The 17,932-nt window shown below is 41.4% G+C and overlaps 1 protein-coding gene across 2 annotated transcripts in view; it reads right to left on the bottom strand.

Moving 5' to 3' along the window:
• PID1 (phosphotyrosine interaction domain containing 1) overlaps positions 1-17,932 on the bottom strand; it is a 94,955-nt gene that overhangs the window by 47,198 nt on the left and 29,825 nt on the right. For both annotated transcript variants that reach the window (XM_026795000.2, XM_005489468.4), the window contains exon 2: positions 4,992-5,138. In XM_026795000.2, coding sequence (XP_026650801.1) covers positions 4,992-5,138 — 147 coding nt within the window. The remainder of the gene's footprint in view (positions 1-4,991; positions 5,139-17,932) is intronic.

The raw sequence follows: 17,932 nt of genomic DNA on the forward strand, positions 1-17,932 counted from the left end.
AACACTATTACCCCACAAATGCCATTTATACAAATTGTTAAACAAGACTTTCATCCATCTTAAATTAAGATACACCATCACAGAGGTTCCCACATCATACCTTCCACAGAGCCTGAATTAATAAGCTCACAAAATCAATCCAATAAGACAGGCAAGCAACAAGTATCATTCATGTAAGTACCATATCACTAAAATATATTTTCCTATTTCATTAAAGCATACTCTTAAAAACACAACTATTTGCACCGTTTGTGCGCCTCTCGGCCTCTGAGGCTGCTGAGAAAAGCTCATCCACTGGTGGGAACTGGAGGAATAAGATTGCCTGACCCAGTGCTGATTATTCAGCACTGACTTCACTTTGAAGAGTCTTCCAATAAAAAGGAAAAAAAAAAAATGAAACCTACTACACCACTTTAAAAACTGCAGACAGCATTTTTAACCTCTGTCCTTTTGCATTACTGCACCAGTGCCTGGAAAAGCTACAGCAGGAGAGAGAAAGTCATTTAGGCAGTTCCCTTCGTGCCACCACCATGGCTCAGAGGGACAGAAATCAAGAAACATTAGAATCAATATAAGCCGATTAGGACATTAAGGAAGAACAAACCATGCAGAACTTAAACAAAATCATTTAAAAGGCATGGAGAAGGCAGGCATTTCTGAGTAGAGAGTAACTTATTTTCTGGAGATACTCCAGATTTTGCATTTCCATCTGGTGGTACTTAGTGCTGGGATAAGCAACAAGCAGGTTTCCAGCTGCAACACAGGAGTGCCCATTTGACAGGAAATACCTACAAGCAGGACTGCCACAGTCTCATTGAAAGCCTTAGGATCTGAAGAGGAATAGATGCTTTTTTCTATGCACACATCTAAATTACACTCCTACCCGAATGAATGCTCTACTAAAATAAAATCAAATCAGAACCTAGGATTGAAACTGTGGTCCAGTTACCAACAAAATAGTTATTCCCACTCTTTTTTGTCATTCTCCAGGAAAGGAGGGTTTACCTTAAGCTGAGGCTTACCATTTCCAGGTATACAATAAGCCAGTTAGGTGTTCTCATTCTTTGGAGCAGCTGCTGACCTTAGCCCGTGGTGATGCAGCATTCATAAATGCCCCTCCCACTGCAGGGAAGAGGGAGGAGGCACACAGGTCCCCAGCTGTGTGTCCCAGAGAATTAGCAGCTCTCTGGGAGCTGCACCCCAGTGCCCTGCCCTGGCATCCTCAGCTGAAGGAGGATGAGAAGCTGCAGCTCCTCGGGCCAGAGACCTGCCTGCAGTGACTGTACACTGCAGCTCAAATAAAGGAAATGACACCCAGGAGAAAGCAGAGGCTGAGTCCTTCACTGTACCCAGAATCCTGCTCTGGTTTAGGCTGCCTGCTGCGTGGGGCTGCACCACTCTGACCCCAGGGCTGTCACTCCCCACTTGCAAACAGGGCTGGTGGGCAAGGAGGGAAAGAAGGAAAGAAGGAGCCCTTAGGGAGATACAGCTCCAGGCCAACCCACCTGACTGAGGAGCCAGCACCACAAACTCCCAAATGCGTGCTCCTAAAGCTCTGTTCTGCAAATCAGTGCTAACACTATCCATTGCTCCTGCTTGGGGAGACCATGTCCATGAGTCTAGAAGGGTGGGAATGACAACAAGCACATCAGACCCAAGCAGAAAGGTGTAGACATGCAGTTACAGAAGAAATGAGTCTTAAGCCTTCTGTCATAGGTGAATAAATATATTTCAGAAACCACAACGGTGACAAAGCTGTGTCAGATGTGGAACTGGACAAGAAAGAAAAGCTCTCTGAATTTGTTCAACTCTTTAACTTTCCAGATTTGATGGGGTTTCCCCTAGATCACTTTACACTAGACATTTCCCTGCTATTCTTAAAACCACCCCACTGAATTACTAAATGAGATTACATCTCAGCAAAAAAGGATTTTTCTTCAAGATTCAGCAGCTAACTGCAAATGAAAGCAAAAAGAAAAGCCTGCCTTGTGATGAAAGGACAAGTAAAAGAGCAATCACATCAGAAAACCAATGCCCAGACCTCTAAACAGCAAAGCAATTGCATGTGTCAAGTTCCCATAACAAGATGGTGCCAGCTGAGGCTTATGTTAAAACTGTGCAATACAATTAGATGTCTGGAGCCTCTGTCAGACAAATGATGCTATCTCATTAATGGGATTACATAGAAAAATTGGAGGGATTTCAGTCAAGAGGAATAAAATGATTAAGGATCAAAAACGTGTGACTCATGAAAGTAAGCAGAAACTGGATGCTGTGCTCTTGCCTGAAAAGCCCAAGTCTCAGAACCAGACAGGCCTGGTGGTACCAGCAACACCACAGCATCTCCTGCCTTACACCCAGAATAATAGGAATTGATCAGACCAGCTAGAGCAAAAAATCAAATTATAAAATTCTAGCTTTTCATGGCAGCACTACTGTTGTACCAGTCAGCAAAAAACGAGTAATTGGAGGGGAAAGAGGACAGGGAAGTTAATTACCTATTAACAGCTGTCAGGAAGAACATATTTAGTCAGGAAAAAAGAGGGGGAAAAGAAAGAGGTTGTGAATACAGAGACTGGGTAAAATTGAAGCCTTTCAATTATTAACAGGAGAGGATTTCTTAGCCACAGGAAGAACATACACGCGGCAGGTACTGAAAATCACAACAGCTGAATCACCTGAGGAGAGCCTGGCCACTACCTCAAAACCACCATTGGGAAACCAGCACTGACAGGAAGCAAAGTAGCTACAGGGGAAGGGGAGAAGGAGAAACAATGCAAGAAGGAAAACAGGAGTTGTGGTAGATGCTCCCTAGTCAGCACTACTATGCTATACTACAGGAAAAATAAATGAATAAATAAAAGAGATCTAAATATAGAATGCGATTCTCTTCACTGAGAGGTTCAACATTTCTCTGCAATTCCTTTCCAATTGAAGGACTGCAAGTTGAATAAAAAGCTTCATTTAAATTCTATACACATTCACAAAGATAAACTGATTTCAGAAAGCATTATTATGCCTGACCTCTCTCACTGGGGGTGAAAGCCAGATACTTTGTGAACCATTTTGATCATACTAACATTCTATAAAAATTCATTAGATGTCAACATAAAGGATAAAAGCAGCACCATGGAAGAGCAGATGCTGTGAGCTACCACACAAAGCACATTAGGGTTGCTTCCTCTGCATTCCTCTGCATCGGCACACGGCAGCTCTGCTTCAACACCCAGCAGCAGAGTCCTGTTCCTGGCTATTGTGACAGGGAGAATCAAACTCTTTGGAAGTGACACTTCCCAAGAAGAAGCTTTGCTGAGCAAGTGCCAGGCCTGGGGGTGCCCAAGTACAGTATGCCAAGAGAGAAGCAGGGGAAAGCAATTTCTCCCAACCCCACTTGCAGAGAGGTGTATTTGGCCTTCAAGGGCAGAGAAGGTCAGAGTCTGGCTAGCTGAGGTTAAGGCCGACACCCAGCTGCAATCCTGCCAGCACCCCTCGGTGTCGTAAGGCCTCGGGCTGTGCTGGCTGCGGACTGGATCGCTGCTAAACGACAAGAAGGAAAGAGCTGGACACTCGCTGGGGGCGAAATAGGTTTATTGGAAAGCCCACGATGCCAGCCAGGGAGGAACCCCCTGATGTACCAGCGAATGACCCAGAACAAAAAGTGTCTCAGGGTTATAAAGGGAAGGGGTGGATCCGGGAGGGGTTTACAGAAGATCAACAGGAGGAGGAGAGGGGATGAGCTTAACACAAATGACACAGTGGAGAGCCCAATAGGTACCAGGTATGGGAGGGGCCTCAGGACCACAGCCAACCACAACCCCCAAAGAGGAGAAGCTTCTGGAATACTAGGTGGAGTGGGGGGGTGATTGACTTGTCCCAGGGAGGAGAAAAAGCATACATATAAGGGAAAAAGGGGAGGAGGGATTATATAACCTAAGAGATTGACAATAGAACTGGCAGGGCTGTGGCGGGAAAACTGAGGAGGGCAGAACCATTTTATACAAAATGGGGGGGAGCAGATACATAAAATGGGGGAGGAATTAGATGAACTTAACGAACACACTACAACACCCGCTTCACTCACATCTGATCCCCCTGCAAGGAAGAGTGTCTGTGTGCACGTGTTTGTGTACACACTGTGGCATGGAACATTTAATTGCGCTTTGGATCTTATCCAGCACGCACAGCATCCAGCAACAGTTCTCCTGGAGTTAACACTTGACAGAGCAGGGGAGTCTGAAGCCCAGTTCTCTCCCTTTTCACCAAGATCCTGGAGGGCAGGTGGACACTCCCCAAAAATGGCAGCCAGGATGGGTGAAGGGGAATTGGTTGCCAAGCCCCAAATGGCAGCACAGGCCAGACTGGTACCCAGCTCAGTCTGCAAGGCTGCCCATGGCTCTGCAAGGCCAGGCGAGCTCTGTCATCAAGGAAAATGACTCCAAGAAAAGATGCAAACAGAGCAGATTTGTTTCCTATTTTTATACGGTTTCTTACCACAGAAGAACACACTCGAGGCTCTTAAGCCATTAAACTTTTTAAAAGGAACAGCCTTTGCAGAAGCTCTTCTTTGATGTAACAGGGCAGATTGATCTTGTTGCTTAACCAAATGAAGAAGTAAGACTCCTGGTTCGCTTTTTTCTTTTTTTAATCTTAAAAACCCCAAACCAACAAAGAAAACAAAAAACCCCACTAGTCCTTATGGAAATATTGTCAGTGTTTACAACCAGCAGTGTTTACAACCAGTTGATCACAGTCTATTAGAAATCCTCCACAATTTGCATCATGACATGTAACTCAAACCATTTCCCCCTGAAAACCAAAATTTCTGGTCAGAAATGCTCAATGACTTTTTTGATTCAGAAACTTTATAGTAATAGTAGCAGCCAATTGAACTTCCAGAATGCTGTTGGTTACTCTGGGCTCCTTAGAGTTCTCACAATCACATGGGACACCTCCACAGTGGTGCCACTCCCTCAGTTTACACTTCTGAGTACCTTGCATCCAGTGTGAGTCCGGGTCTTCATGAGGGGAGTTGTGGTGCACAGCTCAATGGCCTCTGGTTCATGGAAGATCACTGTCGGGAGCGGCTCTTTACGAAGAGTTAGGACATTCAACTTAGTCTTTAACATGGTCTGAAAGTGCTAAACAGAAAAAGAAAAGAAATTACCCTCAGTTCTAGTACAGAAAAAATGAGAGTTAAAATTGGACGTGTCTGCAGGTTTCACTTGCTGTTCAATGCCTTACAAGCTTTCCTGGGGAGAGTTACCAAGTTCTATGACTTAAGAGCATTCATTACTATCAGCAATGTGGAGGCTACTTTTAATTAAAAAGACATACACAAAGTGAAAGAACTCATTACATTTCCCATATGCTCCACAAAGAGTCTAAATTCAACTTCTGATCACTTGCAAGTATAATAAAGCTGGTTATGGACCCAGTTCCTCAGGGAGGAAGAACAGGGGATCAAAGACCACTAAAAGACCTTTTTCTCCTTCCTCTGTACTTAAATCTCATCCCATTGACCTTTGTAGATGTTACCATTCCCACTGAGCTGAATCCCTCATTGGTTTGCCTTTTTCATGTGAATTTTATATTCTCTTCCTTTGTAAGTAATAGCTCCTGTAGCCTCCAATGTAAATGTCACTCTTGGTACCAATGAATAGATGTCACTCAAAACTTGTCACTTTCTTAAACAGACTCCCCAGGCTTAGGGGTGAAGAACTATCCAAGTGAACAGTAAAATCACCAAATTAAAAGTTTCTCAGCAATTGCTTAGAGTTAGTAAAGTCAATCCTCAAAAGACTTCCAAAGCAATTTTGTGGAATCAGGGAAGTCAAGAGAAATTTTTTAATATTTCGATGCTTCCTTGAATGGAACTTTATTTGAAAAACTGAACATTTTCACATGCTACTACTTATCTAAAGGAGAAAAAATGCAGATATGAACTAAATCAAGGTAATAACATGTCACAGCATTGTCTAGAGAAATATGACTTTATAAAAAATTCATAAGTTGACCCTTACCAAGAAGCAGTTATTAGACGTATGTGCAATGGTTCCAGATTACTTTCATCAAAACTAAACCATTTGTTGTGACTTGATAGGAGATCCTTAACTTGCTTTGCAGCCACCCCTTTTCTCAGTCTCCATTTTACCCCAGCAAGGCAGACAAGCATTACAGGGTCTGGCTTGCAGAAAAAGAGATGCTAAGTGATTTCCCAGAGCCACGCAAGAAGTCTCTATCAGAGCTAGATATCAACACAGGTCCTTGTTGTTCAGTCCTGTACTTTAGATGAAGAGAGTGGCTATTCAACATTTTATTTATACACAGGGAATGAATCAACTATTTAGATACTGTGCTGGTTTTCTGTGGATTTTTGTGGATATGAATTTCCCTTGAAAATAAACCTGCTACCAGATCATAAATACTTTATCATGTGCCAACTGAAAACCTGTTGATACACTTTTGTAACGGTCCAGTCCTTAGTTTGTCAGTGTTTAGGTCTAATAATTGTTATGCCACTGGAAGTACAGCACTTCAAACACTCTTAGAAATATGTTCAAGGCATATACACTAAGAGTCTGTGAAAATAGTACTTGTTTACCTATTTCACACATGAAGTTACACCCTGTTAACAGCAATCCTTTAGGGCCTCTGTGATGTTTGTGCAAGCATTCAAGTTTTCATCCCAGTGAAGCACTCTACTCATACTACTTTTCATCTGCTCATATCCTCATATTACACATTACCCCATTCACTCCCCCAAACACAGCTCCAGCAAAAATGTACTCCATTTAAGATGATTATACATTAAAGAATATTCTCTGACATGTTTCTGAAGATAACACACCTCTTTGACATCTAGTATTACTAAACTGACTGAGAAAACCTACCTAATTTTACCTTTAGGTTGCAATTGACAGCCTTGTATTTGGAGTTTCCTAGGCCCTCTCCAGTGGAACTTTTAGCAAAGGCTGAGAAGCCATGGTGAGTACAAAGCAAGTGGAAGGTCTGAGATGCTATGTTTGAAGGAGCGTCATTGATTGGGCTGGCTGGTCCCACTCACTCCCTGCTGTCTCCTACAGCGTGACTTGCTTCTACCTATAGGCTCCAGGTCTGCTAACCTGCTGCTGAGGTTGTATGATTCCTTTTCAAGCCTGGAGAAATATTGCCTCCAGGGCTTTCTGCTGCTGTCCTCTGCGTGCAGGGGGATGGGAGAGCTAGGCAGAGATGGAGAAAATGTACTATTAAGGTTAAGTCATGCTATTTTCCAAGTGAGCCAGTTTTGGATCAACAGAGATAATGGTGTGAAATAATCAGGTTGAAAAAACTCTTCTAGCATTTAACTTTTCCCTCCCTTGAGTGCTGAAAGAGCTCTATTTCCATAGATCAGTTTACGGGGCTTCTCCAGCAAAGAATGGAGCTTCCATTAGACAACAGATGTAAAAAACTCCATTTAGCCCTCCTGAGCAGTGAGCTTGGACCTGCAAAATAGTTGTTCTACTCTGCTGACATCTCTATAAACTTCAATGAGAGAAAGGGCACAATTTGATCAAAATGAAGAAAACTACAGCAATGATCTATCTTTTTTTTTTCATGTTGTAACAACCATATATACAATCTTAAACAAGGAAAAGCTTACTCTGTGCCTTACAAAGGCAATTCAAAACTTGCATGAGCAGCAAGTTGGAGCAGTTGGGTGCCAAAAACACGAGAGCACAATTGGCAGCAAAGAGCTGATCAGCTGCCAGAGAAGTGCAGGAAGGACTGGGGGTGGAGGCAGAAATAGCCTTTGCTTTGGCCCACAGGGCTAATGCAGACCACGCTGGGCTCCTGCACAGGCCATGTGATGGCTGCCATGAGAAAATCAAATCTCTGCCAGCAGACATCATGCAGGGAACCCCCAGATAAACAGGTTATTTAAACACGTGCCTGACTTTCGCTGTGTGAGCAGTCACAGTAAAGCACACGTGGGTAGTCAATGGGATTATTCATGTGCTTTAAGCCAAGAACAGGATAAAGTGCTTTGCTGAACCCACTTCTTGGGTTTCCACTCCAAACTGGCATCTCCTGCAGAAACTGTTGGCAAAAGCTGATCTATAACAGTAGCCAAGGTATTTTTTGAGAAAAGGCATTCACTCTCCACTGCTGTGAACTCTAAATATTTCTTTAAAGTGCTTTAAGTTCACTAAGTTCTTGAAAAGCATGGCTTTGGCAATCCAGTGAATAAAGTTTCAGGGAACATTGTACCATTCACATTTCATGTGCCAGAACCACTAGGTTCATTTGGTGGCTCTTATACTGAAATTCATCATCAGAAGATTTTCTTAGCTGGCATGATTATACCAACAGCTCAAAACTACACATGGCTCATTCTGTATCCATTTAGATGGTGCTACTGATATGACTTTAAATTTGAAAGAAATACAAGGAGTAACATAAATGAAAATACCTTAAATGCCAAAGAAAGCATTAGTCCTGTAATTAGCATTGTATTTTGCTAGTTGCTGAACATTACATCATTCAGAGCAAAATTTAAGTAATGCTGGCAATAACACTGGACAATTATCTTAATTCAAAACCATAGTTTTGCTTGTTCAAGGATTCAAGTTCCATCAGTTTACTGTGCTTAGTTTATCCATCTTAATGGCATCCTTTCCCCCTGCAGAAGAAAACCAAACGGTGCATAACTGGCAGCCCAAACCCATAACTGGCTAAGACTGTCACAACAGAGGTATGGCCTCTTTCCTCCTTGGTGACCCTCAAAGTGCTCTCTATTTCAGTGAAAACCCTGTCATCACTAACACACTTAGCTACCAGTTAACTGAATGTAAGAATCAAGAACTTCTATGTTGTTTAACATATATTTTGTTATCAGTTCAACAGTCACACATTAGCTCCAGAATAACTAGCTCAGAACATTCAACTTGCAAATTTTACGTGCTGCATATTTAGTTCAGGCACAATTTCTGTTGCAGTTAAAACTAAAAATTAACAGCATTTGGGTTTTAGTTTAGTTTGTCAGCAAAAATACAGTCACCACGAGAACTCAGGCCAAATATCTTGGAGAAAATAACTATGATTCCATGCAAGGAAACATGACTTGGAGGAGAAAATTATGCACTGAAATTTGTAATAATAATGCTCTTCATCTTCAGGTCTTGACAAAACAGTCACTGCTGTTCACAATATTGAGTATTCAGCAGCCAAGCCTAGTGGATCTTTTAATTTTCCTGATGGAAATAAAGGCGCAAACTCAAAAATCTAAGAAAGGGTTATATATTGGGGTTTAAAAATAAATGTCAAGAAAGAGGAGACTGTAAATTAGTGTAATCTGAAAGAGGGATCTGCCAGAGCAAGAAGCAATCCTCTGGATAATTCATCCTTCTACAGCACCTACAGAGGAATTCCCAGATGAAATCCATGTTAGTGCAACAGCAAAAGATAAAGGGAAATTAAAAATAATATCTATAATTGACTATTTCAGCAGAAATACCTCTCTCCACCTCTGAAACCCGTTTAGTCTTGAATGAACCCAGAAGTTTTCAACTGCAACCTACAGCAAAGAAAAAGCAGCCTAGGAGTGGAAAGACACAACCAAGTGAATTGAACTGCAAGAGAATTTTAGAAAGTTCAAAGGTCCCTTTTTGCCTGCTCCCAGTGGAATTTGACTACCAGCATGTCCAGTCTGTAGGTACAAGAGGAGATGACAACACAACAGTCCTTTAGCACTATGGTTACCCCATGAGTTACACCAGCACAGCTGTGAGCTGAGGACCACCCAACCCCAAGCCTTCAGCTTTTCAGCAAGGAAAGAAGAATTCTATCTATATGAAAACTGATCCATTTCAAGGTTTTGTTTTGTTTAAAGCCAATCTGTCCAGTACAGATTAATGTCATCTCTGATCCATTTCTTGTTAAACAAATACTGCTAATACAATATAAATGCTTTCCCTCCCCCATATTAAACTATATCGTGCTTTATTTATTTATCCTTTAGTAGCAGTTCATATAAACATTGTACTGAACACTGCAATAAAACTCACTACAGAAGGGATGGAAGCAATTTATCATGATAAAGTCAGAAATCATCCCATCAGCAGCCTGGTATGTAACACAAAACTGGCATGCACAAATCCAAGACCATATTACAACTATACTCAAGGTATCCATCCCAAGAAACCTCCTTGAAACCAATCCAGAAATCTGGTTATTAAAAGCTTATCTCATCCAGCATCTCAAGACCTATATTTTTTCCAGCCTATCAACACAAATCCACTCCATTTCTTTCAGATAACAGATGCTATTTATGTGAAAAATCATATAATTATATCTGAATTTTCACCTTTCAATCATAAAGAAGTGGCAACATGTGGAAATGGTAAGACAGGCTTGCCTGCAGGCACCCTGTGATACAATTTGTAAGTAGAGGAGCTTGGACTGGCCCATGGCACAACTTGTCATGACTCAGTGGGCTGAGGGCATGGCACTCCCAAGAATCTTGGGACAAAATATCTGGGAAATGTTCCACAAAACAAAAACAAAAACCAACCAAACTTCTTCCCCCTCTCCATACGTCCAGTGACCACACATGGTTGCACATGAGAGACTCAACCAGTGCCTGCCACCATTCCCCTCTCATGTCCTCCTGCTCCTTCCACCCTCCCCAGCAGACAGCATAGGAGAGAGATGGGGTGGCACAGAGAGTTTGGGCACAGGAAGGAGTAATCTGCATTTGGCAGGATAAGCTCTAATCCTTATGACAGAAGAGCAGGAGGAAGATGGCATCGAAGCAAGCAGGGCATGAGACTCAGGAAAGGAAAGCACCAGGAGAGGCAGCGCTACAAGCAAAGCTGCCAGGCAGGGCCCCTCCTGCACTTCTCCTGCCATTACTGAGGGTCATAAGGGAGTCAAGGATAAAGCTCTGATGGAAAAACCTGCAGTATACAGAAACAATAGATAGAGGAAAGGGACACAAGACTGCAGACAGAAAAGCATGACAACGTACATAGGAAACCTAAATCAGCTGAGTGTCAGAAAGCCTTCCAGTGAAGATGCTACTGGATCTTTGCATGCAAGTACTGAGAATTATTCCATCTCACTCTGACACCAACTTCTTGGGAATATTCTTCTTCTTGTGGTGGTAAGACATATCTCTTAAAAACACAAAATTATCAAGATTTCATAACTAGAACCGGCACTCCTTATCAATAGCTGTGATCACACAGCTGCCTGTGTGATGGTGCTCACATTGCCTTGTTTTCCTACAAGTTTAAAGAATTTCTGTTTCCTCACAATTTAATTCATGTGAAACGTTTTGTTCTCAGACCCTGTGTACTTCAAGTTTGCTCTGGCTGAATGCCCCCATTCTGTTGCCAAGCTTATGTGATTCCAATCAGCAGGACTGCTGCCCAAATAAAACAGTCCCAGATACAAACACCCTCCAAACTGCAGGGAACTTCAGAGCCAGATGAGAATTTCATGACTGATCCTCTAACATCTCTCTATCATCAGTTAAACTAAACCCCAACCTAAACAAATCTAAGCATACAAGATATTCAGAGATCAAGTTCCCAGTTTAGTCACAACTGCTCAGAACATAAAGCCTCACCACAGAGATCCACATCAAAGTAGGAAGGAAGGAGTCAATATTTCAGGACACTCAAAATCATGAAAATAAAATGAGACGTCCCTAGGACATGAGTGGAGGAGGGGAAAAAAAGTCACAGTACCACAGTAAAATGTTCTTTCACCAGTCTCTATGTTACACTGCTTAAATTCCCAGGTTAATATTTCTGTGGAAATTAGGCATGTTGGATAGAAGACAAACATCTAAATATATCTGTTTGTATTTGGGCTTTTACAGTCTTTTACCCACTGATGACTGTAAAATATATTTTGAAATAAGCTGTAGTTTCCAATGCCTGGTGTTCATGACATATATATTTTATAAAAGAACATTTTTTTAGCATCAATAGAAATAAAGCATAAAAAAAATCTTGACCAATATATCAACAGAGCTGCTCTCATAAATAACTACCACCAAAATTTTGGCCCCAGAAATTACTGTTAACTCTCAAAATCTAATAACTTTGTCACAACTAGTGAGAAACTAGTTCTGGAATTTTAAACTAGATTACAGTTTCAAAGATACTAGAATTTCTCAGTGGAAGCAGAAGAATTTAGCAGTTCCAGCAATTTTCAGGACAAATGCCAGTCAAAATACAAGTCCAAGACAAAGCAAATGGTATAAAAAAAAAAAGAAAGAAAGAAAAGGAAAGAAAAGAAAAGAAAATGAAAAAGTAGAAATAAAGAAATAGGAGCTGACAAGAAGAGAAAGAACAAAATAGAGCACGCAGCAGCATAGATATGTCAAGTTCATTCACTTTGATTTTGAGCTGACCCCTAAGCTGCTTTCCAACATATTTTTGTCCTAACATGAGTTTCCAGTACATGTATTATTTGGTATAGTTGGCCCAATATTAAAACAATGGAATCCTGCAGCATGAAGGCAGCTGTTGCTTTTTCAATTTGCCCTTGGAGGCTTTCCAATAATGTCTGTGTCAGAGGATGCTTTAAAAAGTTTTTTATCCTCACTCAGTGCCTGGCACAACAAGCCCATCTCAGACAATACCTGCCAGACAGCCACTGCATTCTGCAATGCAGCCCTTTCAAAGCCAGTGTTTCACTCTGCCACTCTTCTCCTTCATTTTTTACAATAAAGCAATAACTTGGTAAGCAGTTATGTAGTTCAGTGACACCTCTCTTGCCTTGCTAACTTATTTTCTGAGACAGGGATAGGGACTGGGTGACAAAGGCATGTGCTACAAACAAGGAATCTGCTCTGATTATTTGCTACAAGTAACACAGTTTAATACTGTGGAGAAACAAAGTGTACAAATTCTGGACAAAAAAGGTTACATATTACTAAATGTAAATAAAATAATTTCTGGTCTAATTAATTATTGTTTTTACAGCTAGAAAATAAGGAGAATCCATTCCTTCCTCTAAAGCTATTTTATCACTGAGTGATTTTATGCTAATGCACAGCAGTGCCTTTTCCAGGTCAGAGCCCCCCCCAAGATTTACACCTGGCACTCCTGAGGGTCTCTGAGAAGGGGTCCTCTTGTTTCCCATGGACACAAGCCACTTCCAAGGGAATGGACCTGCATCTTTGGCAAGTCAGCCTTTTTGGGAAGCCCTCACCAGGGTGTGCCTCCTCAGCCGTTGCACGGGATGAAGAAGCAGCCTGGGGGCTTCAGCCTTCCCTGCTGCCACCCAGCCCCATGAGCACCATCAGTGCCTGCCCCAGAGCACCCCTGGGCAGCTGTGTCTGGCCAGCACCACTGCCCCGTCTCAAGGAACCTCCCCAGCCCTGACTGCACCCACAGGCATTTCATCTCCTGCAGCCCTGCTCCTTTCCCACCTCCAACAGCAAATTCTTCATCCTGGGGGAACTCTGCCAGGATTAAAGCTGCACAAACCTTTGAGCTCACAATGCAGAATATAGACAAAAATTGGGTCCCACTGCAGTGCAGATACACAACCACTATCCTAGGGCAACTTCACACAGTAGGTCTTTCCACTTCTTTAAGCCATGAATAAAAGTAGTACGCTAGAGAGCCTAAATCAGAAATAAGGGATTCTACAGAAAGTGATCAAAAATACCTTTCTACAAAGTGTCTCATTAATTCAGCAAAACTTTACAGTTGGATAATTGACAGCATTTGCACCAAGAAACCTTTACAAAAGAAAAATCAGACCAACTCATTTACATTCCTGTTTCTCCTGCAACTACCTTACTTGTTAAGTTGAGCCAAAACAGCCAGATGCAAAATTACACTGCTTTGTACAGTTCAGAAAGAGTCAAGTAAAAAGGCTGAGGCTGGTGCTCCCCTTTGTTAAGGCCAACAGGGCCCATGGCTAGGACAGCCTTCCAATACCCACATCCTCCAGATAGAAAGGTTAAATCTGCATAGTTTTTTCAAGGTTTTTCCAAAAGTAATTCATCTTTTCTGATGCTTCCATTTTTCTGGTTTTCAAAGAACAAATCATTAGCACTTGACAAGACGGAGATTAAGCTTCTGAGTTCTTGCAATTTAGTCATTCAAACTCAGAGATACTCAGAAACTCCAGCTTCTCTATAAAACCTCAGTTTCTTCCTCTTTACTTGTCAGCAAAGTTCAGATAATTTTGCAGAAACTTAACTAATCCCTCAGCTGAGTATTAAGTTTCAAAATGCTAGTGGTTATACATATATATACATATCTCCAGTTCTAAGAACAAAGAGGGGGGAAAAGAACCATGGAAAAAAAAAAGCAAATCCCTCCAGAAAAGAAATAAAATATGCACCATGAGATTCAACCAGATGCCCTTATCCCCTCCAGGCATGGTTAATATACTATCTGCCAGCACATATGGGACCAATTAAAAAGAGCTAACTCCTCACACAGGCGCTGCAGCGTCACTCTGGAGGAACCCACAATCCATTAAACAAACTCATTCCAAGTAATTCCATTCTGGAAACACGTGCTCATTCATAACCAAATCCCAGTCTTTAGGAATCTCATATGCCATGAAAAAAACAGCCCTGCTTCCACAGAAATCTCTGGCAAAACAATCTGAAGTTCAACAGGAACAGAACTACCCTCATCTTCACTGCTGCTTTACATGTGCCACTCCCTGCACCCACATGAAGAATTACTATCACTCCTTAGAGAAGTAACTGTCTTGGTCTTACATTTCAACATTGCCAATGAAATTAAGTGTGCTGAATGATGGAAATCATTAATTGTTTAACTAAAGGAAACAGATAAGTTTGAAACTATCCAAGCGTTCCCTTCCAGTAAGGCCAGAATTGGAAGCCTTCAGGCATGTACAAGGATCATCATTCAACCTCTTTACGCTGTGAAAGCTACTTCCTCTGTCTCCAGCAATTATACTCTCACTTTTGTCCAGTCTGCTCCAAACTTTGTTCAACACAGCAATGACTTACAAGTTTCTACATGCAAAAGACCTACAAAATAAAGAATTCCACTCAGCAACAAAGAGAAACATCCTTACTCTCAGCACAATCTCAGCTTTCTTCCCCCCCTCCACTGACTGCTCACCACCACAAACATGATCCCATCTCAGCCACTTTACAATCTAAATAGTTCTGCATAGAAAAAAAAAACCTGTGTTTTCAAGTTTGGGCTCAACTTTGAGAAATGAAGCTGCAAAAGAAACAGGAATGTAGATGAGAGGGTTGTTTCGGGGGGAGGAGAGGAGTTATTATTATCTAGTGTTTGTTCATGCAAATCCTGTCAATTATTGCAAGCAGTGTTTTAACATATTTTAAGCTTAGAACAAATGAAGTAATATAGAACATCAAGTTTCAAGGAAAGGGACCTATGATGTTACAGCCCTGAGTTTCTCTAGATACAGATCTAAAATATATTTCTATAGTACAAGATGGAAATATTCTGAATACCCACTACATTTACAGACCCCTGTTGCCTGTGTCAGGCAGCTAGTTCAACAGATGCGAAAGAACCAACAAAATTAAAATAAATTAAGTGCCTGCCCACCATTTCCCAACTGTTTTCCTCCTCTGCCCCATTCAATTTAACTTTGAAACATTAGTGATGCAGTTATTCCAGCAACCCTCAAAGAGGACAGAGATGTAGTTCTGCAGATGTGAAAAGAGTGGTTTTTATCAAATTTGATGCAGCTGAAATCTAAATTATTTACCCTGAAAGAGAAGGGAATAAAAGAATTTAGGGGGCTCTGATAAAATATTAAAGTATTGAATCCTGTGAATACCTATTAGTCATTCCTCTGAGGAAAAAAGTATCAAGATATATATATTTCTTTTAATAAAGAAAAGGCATATATTTGGCTGAAAGAAAATACTCAACTCTGATGCAAAATGTTTGAGCAGCTTTACAAATTCAGACCTCTATAATTATACTGAGACTGCTAAAAATTCCACTTTCATAACCACCACCACCACAAATAAATAAGTGCCAAAATAAATCCAGCAGATTATCATGCAAAAATGTGTCCTCTATAGCTTAATCTTGAGATAATACTTTTTATAGCATGTCTTTCTGCCCAGATTTGCAGCTCTTGTTACTTACATTCTGACCACTAAGCACAAGGGTCATCAATCTTATAATTCATTTTTTTCATTAAATTCTTCATGCTGCAGCCCTGCTGATGGCTTCTCACCCCTGCTTATCTAAGGTATTTGCATATAGAATGGCCATACAGTTCTTTGAAAGATCTCCAAGCCATACTCAGTGATGTCAAGGACAGTAATTTAGCCAAAAGAAAAGAAAAAAAATAATCATTTAAAGGTAAAGTGTAAATACAAGGCAGATGGATGAATGTACACAGGGATTCAATATGAATCTCTAGTGACATTTCTCTATTGCTCAGCCCCAATTTTGCAATGAAAAACTCACAGAAGACTTTTCAAGGGAATCTCTGAAGTTTCCTTCTTCCACAAATACTTTTCCTAAAAGTAACTCTCTGCCTCCAAGTGTTTAATGCAGTTTCTTACGTTTGTAAAGCAAGGGTCATTTAGAAAGCAATTAAAGTGAATACCAGTCCACGGCTGGGATGATCAAGACCAACCAGTCTGATGGAACATCATCCTCAGAAGGGAACCACTGTGGAGAGCATTTATCAGCAGAGCCACCCAGCAGCCAGGGCACAACGTGACAGCTCCACAGGACTTGTGCCTCACCACCACACACCTCCCCCAGAGCTTCATTACAGCTGCTGAGATCCCAAACACTGCCCACTGCAAAGCTGCTCTGCCTACACCCTTATCAGGAACATTCAGCACAAAACATTTCACGTGGGCACAAAATAAGGCTTTGCCTCTAGGTCTCCACTTGGGAAGTCAAAAAGTAGTCAGAGCTGAACGCTCAAAATGAACATTTCTCTTGCTGAGGGGTAATTCTGAGCTCGATGACAGATGGCTGTTTTCCTGCCTTCCAAGTATTACCATTATTTAGAGGAAAGTCTGTAAAAATGTTTGTACTGTTGGTAAGTTACTTGGGAGACCACCACAAGTAAAATATTTTCATTTTTAAAGAAAGCATGCCATTTCAGTCCAGAAGCAAAGCTTGAAACAGATAACCTCAAAAGTGGAAAGTCTTGGGCAAGTTGTTAACTGAAGTCGCAGATTTTTCAGAGGGGACTTTAACTCCACATCAATTAATCACCACTAGTTCCCCTCCTACAGACCAACCTTTAATCCAACTATACTATTTTTAGTGTCAGATGGCTTGAGGAACAGAAGGTATCCTTGTTTGATTTTTTTCAATTTTGGATCCCAGGTTGTCTGACTGGAACAGATTTTCAGATGACATTAGAAAAGCCTCTGAAATAACATCAGTCAAGTTTTGCATGCACAGCTATTTGCACAAGCCAATTCTACAGTTTTACAAGACAATCGGCTACATAAACATCTGGCTGCTCCATTCCCAGCAGCTGACGAGCGAGGGGGACCTTTGATCATGCAACAAAGCCAGTTCTCTCCTGGGTACAATCCAGCAACCACCACAATTCAAGGTTTCCAAGTTTTGCTGTTTCCCTGTCCTGAAGCACTCGTTGGCTATCATGTGCATCTCAGTGTCATCCACAGCACAACAGAGAAAATCAGAGGTTGCAGCCACAGTGACCCCCTGCAGAAACAGGAACCCAAACTACCACCACTGTCTGCTGCTCAAGCCAGGGGAGTGTATGCTACAGTTATCCACAGAGGGTGACCGTGGGTTTTACTGACACACAATGAAAAAATGAATGACAAGGGCATCTGCTAAAACACAGATTTTTTTAAAAAATAATTTGTTTTAAATACATGTTAGAAATCCTTTGAAAACCATGATATTATACAAGGTGCTCCTTTCCTTCTATAAAGATTAAAAGAGGAACAGCTTCA

The sequence above is a fragment of the Zonotrichia albicollis genome, chromosome 9 (genome assembly GCF_047830755.1).
Source record: "Zonotrichia albicollis isolate bZonAlb1 chromosome 9, bZonAlb1.hap1, whole genome shotgun sequence".
NCBI classification, from domain to species: Eukaryota; Metazoa; Chordata; class Aves; order Passeriformes; family Passerellidae; genus Zonotrichia; species Zonotrichia albicollis.